Consider the following 14,435-nt stretch of genomic DNA (forward strand, 5'->3'; position numbering starts at 1 on the left):
ATTGTATGGTGTGTGGGAGCATTGTGCTGACCCACCCATGTTGGCCCTTAGGATCTTGCTCATAGTATGTTATTAAAGTTATTAAATTAGCTTTAGTTCATCTGTGGCAGACTTTGCTTTGCTTATTGCTAGTCACCTGTCAATGAATAAGGGCTGTTACCAGGGAACCTTATGGGTTTATACTTCTATAGTGTTGACCTGATTGCCAGCTTGGTCTTCCCTGGGGTGATGTAGGCACACATTAGGTGGACAGACATGGCCCATGGCAGCGAGAAAAGTGGAATAGAATGATTTCCCCTATTAACACCACAGCAGCAGTTTTAGTCGACTTCCAAGAGCCACGGTCATGTGCTTGTCTTACCAACAGCAGAATAGAACGGTGAACTTGCATTCAGAGGCCATGCAAACAAGCACCTTGAACCTTCAAAGGAACCCTCCACCCCTCCCTAACCCTCAAACCGTGGCTGGGAGATACAAGACAGCCCCAGATAATTTCCCACTGGAGAAAAGAAAAGGGGGGGAAAGGCGGAGGGCAGTATCGTGAGGGACCAGGAAGGAAAGAAGGAGACGTTGATTGTTCCGGGGTGCCTGTGGGGGTATGGTGGTCTTTAAAGACAGCGTGAGTGAAGGGATCTCAGTGAGGGAGAGCAAGAGCTGACATGGAATCGGAAGACAACAGATAAGGTGCAGTGGTGAAGACAAAAAGCCATGATGTGGACGAACAGAAGGCTCACGGATTGTTGAGTGAATAGAATTACAAAGACAGACAAGCAAATGAGAGTGTAGAAGGAGATATAGAGAGAAAGAGGGAGAGAACGAGAGAAGGAGAGAGAGAGAGATAAAGAGAGAGATAGAGAAAGAGAGAGAGAGAGAGGTGACAGCACTTTACCTGCAGGAGAATGAAGGTTTTCATAGCAGCAAAGATGAGGGAACGGATTACGAAAAATAAAAGGAAGCACAGAGACACGGCAGTAACCCTGTCCGCTCCTACAGGCCTGTGCCCTTCACCTCCACCTGACCACTTCTCTCCCTCATCATTTGCACCTGCAGCGCCCAAAGGATTCATATAACTCCATATGAGTTTTGTAGTGCCCTCAGACCAATACATCCTAGAGGTGAACTGAAGTGACAACATTTTGCACAAGGACTTGCCAATGTAATTGCCAAGAGCAATTCTAACAAGTTGAGAAATAACCAATTGGCGGATTTGACCCTGATTCTCTTCTGAAGTCCTTAACAGAAAATTGACTTTTCTAAATGTGGCAAGACAACTACAGCTGTGGCTGATTCAACTGTTGTTAACTCTACGTGACAAAGATGCATAATGTGTGTGCGTCTTTCTTTTTCTTTCTTTCTTTTTTAGTTAACTGTATCCAAGCCTGCCTCTCCTCAACATTATGGAGACTGTGATCATAAATTCTGTCTCGTAAATGAGGACTTTAACTGAAATCAGTTGTCTGTCAGATTGGCTGGGTTTGTAGTGATCTAAGACTCTGAGGTAGTGGAAATGTTTCTATCACAATATCAAATACCATAGTAAAACTCCCATGTGGGACAGTCAAGAGTTTACCTCATTCACTAACACATGCCAAGCACAAGCTAGCACACACAAGCTAATGTGCTGTTGCAGGCTAATGCTAACCGGTACGCTTGAATGCATTGGTGTCCCAACTGCATGCCAGGGGACCTGAGTTACTGCCGTGTCGTGTACAGACCTAGAATCAAAATGGTGTAATTACCAAATTCCTCCAGGACAAAGACTCCCTTCACAGTATTGCACTTTTTAATGTGTTTCAGCTCTATGAAAACCTAGGAAACGAAAAAACAAACAAAAAAAAAGAACAGACAGACCATTAGCTACTCAATGTCACTTGCCCAAACCAAACATTTCAGAGAGATGACAACCTTCAACAGTCAGAACAGTCAAAAAAGAACTCAAATAACTATGAGGAAAGTAATATTTCAAAAAATTATGACACAAAAATAACAAATAAAAAACACGGAAGACAGCACGTGAGAAGCAAGCTCTTCAAAGCTACAAAAGAAAAGGACTGTAGAAGGTGGAAGTTTCCATGTGGAGTTGCTTACATGGGCATGGGGCTCGATGGGGAGGCAGGGGTGAGCTCAATGACATGCTGGTGTATGCTGGGAGTTCTCTCCTCTTATCCTGTCTACATGAAATGACTGTTCTGGAGACCCTGAAGGCATTCATCTTTATTTGGGAAGGCTAAATCTCACCAGTGGGATCTTCTGGATACGTAACTACAGTCAGTCTAATCTTGCGAATGGATAAACATGGCTGTGGACTTCCATTTGGAGAAAACACTGGGCTGCTATGTCTTGAGTAGTCTCTTCCCTTTGGATAAAACACTGGGCTGCTATGTCTTGAGTAGTCTCTTCCCTTTGGATAAAACACTGGGCTGATATGTCTTGAGTAGTCTCTTCCCTTTGGATAAAACACTGGGCTGATATGTCTTGAGTAGTTTCTTCCCTTTGGATAAAACACTGGGCTGCTATGTCTTGAGTAGTCTCCTCACTTCCCTACAGTTTGACTGCATGTGGCCCATGTAATACACACATGGAAATTCCGTCATGAAAAAGAATAAAAGAGACAAAGAGTCACAACAACTGAAGTCTGCCATAGAGCTACGGATGAAAAAGGAAACCAAGAGAGGAACATAAATAAACAGTAGAACAGAAGAAGAAGTACTGCTAACAAGCAGAGACAGCAGAAGTCGTGTACCTTCCGCTCCTTGCAGGGGGAGAGAGCATGGGAGAGAAACGGTTTGGATTATTATCGGACAGAAGAGCACGAGAAAAAAAGAGACACCCGCTCCAGCGCTCTAGCAGCCGTTAGGCTAACTACCCTCCCCTCCAAGCTAAACTAGCATCAGTACCAATGGTCAATAGTGAACAGAATCCTCCCCCAAAAAAGCTATAGTAATAAATCAACCCATATGTTGTATAGGTAACTGGATTACAAAAAAAAAAGAAGTCCAAACGTTGGATTACTCTTAACCTTTTCCAGCGAGTGAGAGTGATTTTGTTCTGGGTCTGCCCTGCCCTGCTTCCACCCCCATTGCCCTCCATGCCTCCTCCTCCAGCAGTGAGGGCTGGCACCCACTCCAGACTCCCTGAGAAGCGTGAGGGCAGCAGGCACTACTCAACTCTGACACACACACGTGCGCACACACACGCACGCGCGTGCACACGCATGCGCACATGCACACACACACACACAAACACACACACACGCGCGCGCACACACACACACGCACACGCCCGCCCACACACACACACACACGGCCATCACCTTCACCAGTGAAAGTACATATAGTCAGCAGTCACACAAACATGCACACACACAATCTTTTAATTGCACACTCTTTAACACACTTACGCAGACACACTTCATGAATTTCAGTACATACACTGCAGCCCATAACTACCCACACTTATAGGACCTATGTGGAATACCTGCAGGGAAAACAAGTTGGCACAATGACACAATGTCTGACTAATGTACCAAAAGATAGTTGCATCACTGCTGTATGATGCACAAAGGTGCAGATTAAGATTTCACTTTTTATGGGTTGTTTCTGGGGTGCGAAAGGTGACAAAGATGCTTACCCAAATACCGTATTCTGTGCTATTTAACATTCACTGACGCCAGCAGTAGGTGACGTGTCAATTTAAAATATCGTTACGATTAAATGATCATGATTGTCATCGTCATCGACTCTCAGTGATTTAATAAATGATCAGCATCATGGCATGGCACACACTACCTCCCTTCAAGTCTTTATTAATCATGAAGCTGCTCTTCCTTACTGCTTCCTTTCCTCCTGCTCCTGCTCTCTCTGTCCCTCGCTCCTCTCACGTTCACTCTGCCCCTCTTTGATTTCTCCATCACACGCCTGCTCTTCTGCCTGGCTTTGGCCATAGCCAGCCACCTCTCTTCCTTCAAATTCCACTGCCCCTGCTTTATTGCCTGGCCGTTAGCTGTTTTTAAAATGAAAGGTTCTAAATGAACATTATATCCGGCCCAAGCTGCATTGGCCTACTGGGACACCAATCCACCTCTGGGACGATGACACAATCTGAGGGGGGATATAATTCAAGCACTGGGAGACCCTCTCCACTAACTGTAATGTTTACTATGTTACAAGGAGTTTCTCAAGGCAGAAAAGACCTTGAGCCATTACAGATCTCAAAGAATGTTCTGACACTTAACAATGTCTAGTTAGCACAAAAGCATTTATTTAGCATTATTAATATTACTACACTGTATTAATATGATAGACATGAATGACTATATGATTGACATTAATTTGAGGACAGACAATGCTAAGCTCATGTAGAAACTATTTAGCAAAGGCAAAGTCTACAGGTGCCTGAAAGTTCATACTACTCTGCTAATGGGAAAATCATAAACCTGCACACTATCCAACTGCACCCCACCGCCTCATCTGGTTATTATGGCGGACAGGGCTGTATGGGTGGTAGGATGGCTGATGAAACACACAGAGCTCCTTTTAAATATACTTGATTCAGGGGGAAAGAAATGACAAAGATGGCTGCCTACAAGGTGGGAAGCTATTTTAATGACACTGTGCAGCTTAATAGATGATAATAAACCGACTGAGCTTAACATAGCGTAGTGGCAAAACGATTAATTCGCAAGATTCCAGTTACACAGTGTCTCGTTTGCCTGAATGATCTCTCCACAAGGGGACCCCTATAACAATGCAATCACTCAAACACCGACAGCCACTCCTGCTCACACATTCAGTACACTGAAAGTATGGTTTTGGGCCCCACATTGAAGAGGATTTCTTAGTGACAGAGAGTATATGCTGAATGTGCTCACATTTAACACATACAGCACACACACACACACACACACACACACACACACACACACACACACACACACACACACACACACACACAAACACACAAACACACACACACACACACTCACACAACTGCAAGTGACAACGTAGATAAATAATAACAAAAGTGGCAAATTATAGGAAGCCAAAATACAAAATCAGCTCTTCCTCTAACAACTCATGGGGCTGATCAATATCACATCCCCCACCCCAGAAGGTTTTTCAGTCTACTGAAGAAAGAGCATAGGCTCTCCATCTTTAAAAAAAAAAAAAAAAAACTGATCTGATCTTGAGTTTTTAGAGGAAGTGTGCCAAGCGGGGAGAGAGGAAAGCGAGAGATCTGAGAGAAGGAGAGGGAGCGTGGAGGGGTGTCACTGGAGTATGAGGGAGGGTTGAGTAACTGGAGCTGAAGGAGCGGGATTTGGGGGGGGGGGGGGGGGGCGTGCATGAGGTGAGGTGAAGTCGGCGGGCAGCGGCAGCTGGGGGCCGGGCCTCCTTACCTGGTTGTGCATGAACTTGAGGTTGATGCCCTCCAGCGTGACCTGCAGCAGCCCTCCCTCACCGCTCTTCATGTCCTGCACGGGGAACTCACCCCCCAGCTCTGGTCCTGGAACCCAACGCACACCACATCACTCAGACTCTCTCTATCCACACACACACACACACACACACACACACAGACACACACACACACATACATACACACTCTCTCACAAGTCTCTTTCCCTGTAGAGCACGGAGCTAAGTGGATATGCACTCGCTGTGTGCTACATTAAGTAATCCATGCTCACACATCCCCTGGTACCTGGTTTGATGCTCTGCTGACGTGCAGCGGCCCTCTCCATGCTGTCCTTGACACAGTAGTACAGTTCACGGCACTGTGGGGGGAGATCAACAAGAACGCAACACATGAAGAATGGCAGAGAACCCTCTGCACCTGTACTGCCACTATGGCAGACAGGACATCTTAGTGAAACCTAAATATCAGAAAACTCAGTTATACAATCAGGGAGCATTCAAGGCATTCAAACCACCACTTCTTCAAACAGGAACTACATTTGAACTATAACGCTAAATGTAAATCCTAGCTATACACACGGACACAGATTAATTTATGTGATTCTTTTTTTTTTAATGTATTCTTACAGCAACAGTATTTGCTATGGTATATACAAAAGTCATGTAAGAACAGGTCGCTCTAACATTCATGTATTTCTGTGGGGATTTGTACCTTTTTAGTGTAGAACTTGTTGAGCTGGGTCTCTTGGCCATTGCGTCGCCAAAGGCACAGCACCTTGGTCTTGGGACAGTAGGTCATGTTGATGAGCTTCTCGTACCACCAGCGCTCGTACACGGTGCCAATGTTGCTGCGCAGCACGATGCAGTCGTCGCAGACCTGCAGGAAGACAACAGACGGACAGCATGACACATGCTCATCACAGAGAGCGGCACTCTTGTCAGACGACGATTCCATGATCCCTGGCTGAGTGATCAAAGGACATAAGCACAAGGAAAAAGGATGCTACAATTGTGATTCAGCTTGCATAGTGCGATTTTAACCAGTATCATTCTGAAATTGATTAGTCTTTTAGACACCTTACATTTTTAAGTTTGGAGGCTGACTGTACTGATGACTGCTCTCACCTCCATGAAGAAGATGTCCCCTGTAGTGTCTGTCCCAGCATGCACCACAAACGTCTGCTTCTTAATGTGGCGGCTGCCGCTCGGTCTGATGGGTAGCTCGCGACCATTCTGAGGCACAGGGAAGATAATCAGCACAGCAGGTAGACTACAATTGTCTTAAAAAAAACTTGACTGACACAGAAGCTCCTTACCAGGTTATTTAGGCGGTCTAGAATGTCATTGATCTCCTGGCTGTAAGTCAGGCCAATGTGAGACTTTCCCATCAGACGCCTCACCTTCTTCCGGACATCACCTGGTGTCACCTGTGACACACAAACACACCCACACACACACACAATCAATGAGGAAGCCCCTACACCGTGGGATGGATGAAAGACACATGTGTATTCCAGCGCAGTGCCATACCTTCATCATCAGCATGTAGGCAATCATGTTGTGCAGTAGCGTGGCCAACAGCCGGTCTTCGTCATCCTCCAGGCGCTTTCTGTCATGGTCGCCCAGAGACAGGTACCTGTAGCGCGGGCCACACCGACATGCCATCAGCAAGGCTTCCACACTGTGTTATGACTTTTAGCAACACTCCAGAGGGGGGGGGTAAGGTCACCAACCTGTCGATCATCTCATGCGGGCCCTGGTCCATGCCCATGCCCTCCCTCTCCAGCATGACGGCATCCAGGAAGGCATCCTCCCAGAACTGCACCTGGTCCCACAGAGTGGAGCGCTCTTTGCCTGCAGGAGCACATTATGCATGCTGATCGGACGCATGTAAAGCATGCTCAACAGACTCTCTCCCCAACAAATACACTAAGTTACTGGTTTATTCATTTACTCATGTCTCTGCACACACACGCACACACACACATACCTTTAGATGTGCAGCAGGATATCTATTTATGCCTCATACAGAAAAGTATTTTTCATCATCTTCACATTTTCTTTTCTTATTTTTCACACAAAACACCCTCATGCACAAACTCCCTGGCATGCACTGCAGGCAGTACGACTACACCCCAGCCACCAGTTTAACAAGGATTTGAACACACTGTTAACACACACCTACAGGTCCTCTTCTGAACAGGCTTTCTAAAATAGCAGGAGCAGAATATACCACTGTACTCCTGAGCCGCTCTGGAGCTCCCCCTGCAGTGCTTTTCTGCAGTGTCAGTGTTTGCTGTCAGTGTTGCTCTGGGTCGATACTCATCATAAATAAGTGAAGAGGGCAGGTGAGGGCACAGAAAGGCATGCAGCACGGCTGACAGAAAGACCAGCAGCTAGGGCAGGAGCCGCTCACAACACATGCATCATTTAGTGACATGCTCACACACACACACTCAGTTCTCCCCCTCTCTTACCTAAACACACAGAACCACACACACACACACACACACACACACACACACACACACACACACACACACACACACACACACACACACACACACACACACACACACACACACAAACACAAACACAAAGCACACCCAGAGCTGAGAGATAAGCAGTAAGCCATACTCAAGGAGAAGGTCTCCATGGCAGCATCTTCCAGTTGGTCCCAGACGGAGCTCTTGTCCCGCCCTGCCCCGGCGACCCGAGAGCCAAGAGGCAGAAACCGAGAGAGGGAGGGCATAAAGAGAGAGAGAGAGAGAGAGAGAAAGGGTAGTAGAGAAGGACAGGGAGAACAGAAGGAAAAGTGAAGTGAAAAAAAAATGGAGACAGAGAAAGATGGAGAAGAGGAGGGACCGAGTAGACAGTGGGTTAGCCAGCAGCGAGCCGAGGGCGGCGACAGACCATGTGTGTTAATAACAGACCATGTGTGTTAATAACAGAAGCGGGTTAACCACAAAGAAGAGCGCTGAGAGAACAGGAAACAACATGACTAATGGCATTAAACGGCACCTCCAAATTCTGCTTTTTATAGCACTTTCTGTGTTTATTAGCACTTTCTGTGTTTATACGCACGAAGGGTCAAATGGTTGACCTACATGTGATGTGGTCGGATGACTGATGGGAGAAACACATAGCAGACTGATTCACAGCAGCATACACAATTAGTACGTCAAAGTCTCTTAAGTGAGTGGAAATACAGGGATTCTTCAACTATTGTGTTGTACAGTAAAGAAAAACAGTCAAAGTCATATCAACGCAATGGCACCATACACTGCTTTTAAAAAGGTCTTAAAATCTGACGTGTAGTGTGACAGTATTTCACAAATGAAAAGGCCAGCATTTGAAATGATCCTCCCTTCAATGGCACTTGACTGGGTTCTGAGGGGGTGAGGATTAGGGTTACTTACCCAGCAGGCCCTCACACAGGTAGATCCTCATGCTGACATCCTCCAGCGGAGGTGCTGGCCCTCCTCTGGCCATGACCCTCGCCGGCTCCTTTGGACCAGGCTTCAGCTTATGGGTCTTGCCCTGAGGAAACAACCAGACAGCCAATCACAACACACTCACATCGTCCACATCAACATAACTGCCGGAACACTTAACATGGCTCCTCATAGAAACCCTACACCAAATGATTTAAAGAGAAAAAGAGAAAGCTGAACCATTTAGTTAGAGCCCCCGCAGTTATGAGGCATAGACCACTCACGAAGGTGGCGCTGGTGGCAGGGTTGGTCTCGATCTCGCTGTCGGAGAGGGTGCCCCTGGAGAGATTGAGGTGTGGGGCGGGCCGGGCTCCAAGACCGTCCCCTGCTGTGCTGCTCAGGTCGCTGTCCGCTCCCAGGGTCTCCCCTGAGCTGTTGCTTACCTGCCAGGTATAGAGACAGGGTTAGGAGACGGCCAAAGCGTGTGTATATTCCATAGGGGGAGGGTCTGTCAGTCTCCTATTGTAGTATGACATACGAAAACAGGGTAATGCAAAGTTCTAGCCAGGGTTTTTACAAAGGGGCATGTTGTAGCTGGCTGTAACTCAATTACCGAACTATTTGGGGCAAAGAAACCTCTCTTTGCTATGCTCTAGAACAGCCCCACAAACAATTCTAAGTATTAATGTATTCCCTTTCTAGTGATGTAGGTTCATAGTATATGTTTTAGCAAATGAACATGCCTCTTCATTTGAAGCTTGAAAGCTTACTTGAGTCACTAATCTAACTTGAGTCATCTCACGACATTTGTAACCTCTTTTCGTACAGCAGTCCGTGGAGAGCAGCAGTCTGCCGAGTCATTCGTGACTTAAATCAATCAGTCTGAAGTAAATAAAATCTGACACGTTGGAGGCCTCCAGCCCACCCCCCTAGACTTGTGTGCAGCTTCTTTCAGATGAGTCCACCATCCCAACCCCCCACCCCCCTAGAGCACTCGCAGTCATAACTTAATTACGACTCAAGGACAAAATATCAACATGCTGATCCACAGCCACCGAGATCCTGACACATCAACGTTGGCCAATGCTGAACAGTCGCTCCATTTTCTCTTTGAGGGTAATTTATTCAGCATAATTAATAAAAAGCGCTCCGAACGCAAACAATGGGCTGGAGCTGAAGGTCGTGAGCAGCAAAAGCGTAGGAAGCAAATGATGGTCCACAAAGAGCTGTGACGGCACTGCGGTGTGGGGAGGGAGAGGGGGTGGGTGAGAACGTGACTAAGATTATGAGCAGAGGGCTGGATATGCCACCCTGGCAGCGAGTTGGACAGGAGACGTAATGCGGAGTCATGCACAGGGGGTGGGGGGTGGGGGATTTTGACTCAGAGGGAGCATGATGCAGGAGGCACACATAATCAGTCAAAGTTCTGACAGATCTGAGGGGGCTAGTTGAGCTGGGGAGATGTTGCAACCATAGAAAGGAAATGATGCAACAACAGGAACTGAATTTAGAAAGTTGAGATGTGAAAGGAGAAAGAGAGAGAGGGAGGGAGCAGAAATCAGAGAGAGAGACAGAGAGGAATGGAAGAGAAACAGAGTGAGAGGGGAGGAATAAAGAAAGGGAAAGAGAGAGAAAGACAGAGATAGAGGGAGAGAGAGAGAACTGGGTAGGAGCTCTCTTTGTTGGCCGTGCCCTACCACTGTGCTGGCCTCAGAGTCCTGACTGGTGCTCCTGGATAGCGCTGGAGGTTTAGAGCTGGCCACAGACTCGGTATCGCTCTTCTGGAGGTCCCAAGAGAGACGTGGAAAAGAAGCAAAGGCACAGATCGAGAGAGAGGGAGAGAGATAATAAGACGGCAGACCTGAGAGATGAAAAGAACATGAAAGGCGAGAGGAAAATAAGTGGTAGAGTGCGAGAGCCTCTTCTTGGGCCTGGAGACCAGCTCAGCTCACCTGTGAACCAGAGGTCACACTCAGGCCGCTGTCTGCACTGATCTGGGACTTCTTCTCCTCTGTGTCGCCACTTTTCTTGGCCCCCTCAGCCCCTGTGGAAGAGATGCTGTTAACATGGCTGCCCAGTGTGCCTCTGCACGGCCTCCTTGGACAGATCACGACTGGCAGTGTTTAAGGCTCCTTGCAATGAACACGTCCTCTGATGAGGCATCTAAGCAGGTCAGGCTCTGGGCTTTGTATAGCGCCTTGAGACAATTGTATTGCTATGGCACTATATAAATAAAATTGGATTCAATTGAATCAAGCACTAGTGATCCTGAGCCACATTAAGGGCCTTACAAAGGGTTAACATTGTCAAACGCCCCTTTTTTACCTCCAAATGCCTGTGGGTTGTTCTATAAATGTATGTGTGCTGTCTAAATACTGAGTTTTAAACTGAATTCAAGCATTTTGCAGAGATTTCAGTTCAATTTGCCTTTACTAACTCATTTCCTGTCAAACAGCTGGCAGTCATAAGGATACGCAGAGGCAGGCAGAGGACACAGTTTCAATCAAAGGACAAAGCTAAATTAAAACACAATAGAATACACTGATGGGGAATCGTGGCCATTAGCTCAACACAGTACTCACTCAGCAGTAGACTTACAGACAGACAGACAGACAGACAGACAGACACAAAGGGCAGTAATATGCGCAGACAAAAGGAGCACACACATACACACACACACACACACACACACACACACATACAAACTTACTGGAAGCAGTTACTGAAAACAATATAATTGTCTGATGAGGCTGCTGAACACTCCAGACACTCAAATTCAAACAGGACAGCACAACCATCATGCCCCGTACCTTAAAATGACACAATTTCATCTAAAGCTTACCAGTTCTTTGTTTTGGCAAACACACTCCTTTAGTAAAGGCTCAGAGGTGAACAGGAAGGGGAAAAGGAGACCTAGATAACCTATGGATCTTCAATCGATTAATCGATCTGACCAGGAGGACGTTTATGTGGGAAGAACACAAAACAGAGAAAACCTCCCTAACACAAGATGAGGTGCAACAGGAACTAGGAAAGATGGAGCGTTCTTGAGGTACCACTACTATTCAAAAGACATACTAGAGATACCAACAGTACCACTTGCTAGAGATGTCCATCATCTGATAGGGAGGGAAAATATTTTTGCATAAGGCACCTCGCACCATTTAAGAACATCTACAGATGTAAAAATGGCAGCGACACAAAACGCTAGACATCAATGCTATGGGTGGCCTCATCTCAAAGCTATCTAATCAGTGGGTTAGGCTAAAGAACTTGACAAACAGCCCACTGTGATACTAGTGTAATAGCAATAGCAAGAAACTAGAATTTTATATGGTAATGAATTATTCAGGTGAACAGGAGAGGGAGAACACATGAAATAGCCTAGGCTCCAAGGAAGACGTGAGCGGATTGCTAAACATTAGTAACAGTGGCATCAGGTAAGAGTCTAGTAAAGGAGTTCTACTGCTTGAAGCAACTACTTGATCTGTTCACAGCTTGGTGTCGGAGAGAAAAGTGGCACTGAGGAGTATAGAGAGACAGGGAAGTCAAGGGGAAGTGGAGTGGTCTGCAAAGACTCTAAGGAGTCTAAGTTCGGTTTTGCGCATGAAGAATCTTACTCTGTTCCTTTTCCAAAGCATTTTGCTTTCTGTTATCCTGGTGCTTGCTCCACAATTCTACCCAAGATGCATTGCAAGCAAGGAGAGAAAGACAGAGAGAGAGTCAGAGAGCTGGTTGGAACTGGCAGATATGGTTGGGTGAGCATTTAATGAACCAACAGAAAATGACTTCAAAAACAAACGGTGCGCATCATTCAACTCCAGGACGTTTTGTAATGTTTCATGAGTAGTTGTGCTTCAGTCGCCCCAGAGGAGCAACCGACAGGTTTCCGCGCCTACCAAAGACACATGACAAAACATCCAGAACACCAGATCACCCTGAAACTGGAGAACCACCGGAGAGGGGGAAAGTCAAAAAGGCTTTGGCTCATCGGAAGTCTAGCCCCAGAGAGGAGCCCTCTGACACGGGCTAGCTGTCTGGGGAAGGGGGGCTCTCCAGAGGCAGGGAGTGAGGTGTCACTCAGGCAGCTGCGGTAAGGCGTGAGATGAGGGTGAGTGGGTGAGTCCAGCCATCCAGCCAGTAGGTGAAATGGGGCGTTGCAGAAGCCAAAGGGGAGGTGTGCAAACTTAAAAAAGACATTCCGTAGAATTGAAGGGGCATCTCTCCAAACAGAACCAGCAAGTAGGTTAAGAGTTGGAGTGGAGGTTTATGAGAGTGGACATCAGGAGAAGGGTGGAACTGGACGTCCGTTCCCTGTACACAGGCCCAAAAACCAGGTGCCACATCAGAGCCAACAAGGCTGGCTTGGTATGCCATGCTTGGCCATGCTTGTACAAAAGACAACCCCAAAAGGCGTGAACTTTTGAGGCTTTCTTGACGTCTTTGGGCTGTTTACAGGGGAGAGATGCTCTGGGGGGGGGGGCCATGCTGGAGGGGCCGGGCCTTGGCCAGAACCTCTCCGATCTCTTCGGCACAAGGCTGCAGGTCTGGGGTTGGCTCTCAAACAGAAACTTACGCTAACATGCATCCACAAGGTTAGTGGGGGCGGGGGGGTCTGACCAAACAGACTCCTAAGTAACACAACACAAGCACGCTTTGAACATTCAAGGGGGTAGTCAACACAAACCAGTGGGCCAGTGTGTCACAATATGCCCCCAGTGTGCCTACACCAACTACAAGGGTTATAGTTCATCCCTTGCAGCAAAGCATGTCTACTATCAAGAATTCATGCTGCTAAATAATAACAAATCAACACTTTAAATAGTACAATCCAATTGAACAGGTGTAGACCACTTAGTGGCATAGAATGAGACAGTGTCTATCTGGAAGGAGCACGGTAGTGACATATAAGGAGACAGCTCCCCCTTGGGCCTCGTGGGGGACGAGGCCAGGGGGAACAGGGGATGGGATTCCATTCAACAAGCCGGAGTCTGTAGGGGCATGCAGGGCAGGGCGGGGTGGGGAGTACACACCAATTGACGCAATAAAATTCTCCTCGTTCAGACTGCGGGTATCAAAGTGGTGGGGCCCCTTCCCGGTGGCCGAGGGCGGGTGGAGCTGGAGCCGAGGCACTAGCAGCACGCCGGCAGCCCGGGCGCCCTCCATGCGCCCCGACGGGCTCTCCTTGCTGCCCGGGCTGCTGGCGCCCTCCATGGGGCTGCGCTTTCGCTTCTCGGGCTCTGTGGAGCGCCAAGACACAGCGGGGAGACAGGAAAAGGGAAAGAAGGGAAGACAAAACAAACAAACACGGACATAAAGACAGAAAGACGGACAGAGAGAATAAGGGGAGGAAAAAGAGAAGAAGAAAAAGACAGAATACAGAAGACAGAGGTTTGACAGAGCTGTTCTGAAGCCCGGAGCTGAAGTTCAGCAGCAGGAGGAGTCAGGACAACAACAGGAAATGTATGGGATTATGACATAAGGTCCTCAGAGCCCACAGAGACTGAAGAAAGAGGAAAGGCGGTTTAAAGTGTTGCCAAAAAGTAATCAAAACATTCAACAATCTACAGTGATTATGTTTTTTTGG

At 47.2% G+C, this 14,435-nt stretch overlaps 1 protein-coding gene across 7 annotated transcripts in view; it reads right to left on the reverse strand.

Annotated features, from left to right (window-relative positions):
- madd (MAP-kinase activating death domain) overlaps positions 1-14,435 on the reverse strand; it is a 49,224-nt gene that overhangs the window by 2,741 nt on the left and 32,048 nt on the right. For 3 of the 7 annotated variants that reach the window (XM_080843871.1, XM_080843868.1, XM_080843869.1), the window contains 14 exons: positions 13,882-14,088; positions 10,801-10,892; positions 10,546-10,629; positions 9,133-9,291; positions 8,834-8,954; positions 8,052-8,114; positions 7,148-7,268; positions 6,945-7,050; positions 6,731-6,841; positions 6,540-6,647; positions 6,127-6,291; positions 5,701-5,773; positions 5,396-5,502; positions 1,740-1,809 (listed from right to left, as the gene is read on the reverse strand). In XM_080843871.1, coding sequence (XP_080699997.1) covers positions 1,740-1,809; positions 5,396-5,502; positions 5,701-5,773; positions 6,127-6,291; positions 6,540-6,647; positions 6,731-6,841; positions 6,945-7,050; positions 7,148-7,268; positions 8,052-8,114; positions 8,834-8,954; positions 9,133-9,291; positions 10,546-10,629; positions 10,801-10,892; positions 13,882-14,088 — 1,587 coding nt within the window. The remainder of the gene's footprint in view (positions 1-1,739; positions 1,810-5,395; positions 5,503-5,700; positions 5,774-6,126; positions 6,292-6,539; positions 6,648-6,730; positions 6,842-6,944; positions 7,051-7,147; positions 7,269-8,051; positions 8,115-8,833; positions 8,955-9,132; positions 9,292-10,545; positions 10,630-10,800; positions 10,893-13,881; positions 14,089-14,435) is intronic. The other 4 variants (XM_080843870.1, XM_080843873.1, XM_080843872.1 and 1 more) reach the window with 4 other exon arrangements.

Source organism: Sprattus sprattus (genome assembly GCF_963457725.1).
Source record: "Sprattus sprattus genome assembly, chromosome: 8".
NCBI lineage: Eukaryota > Metazoa > Chordata > Actinopteri > Clupeiformes > Clupeidae > Sprattus > Sprattus sprattus.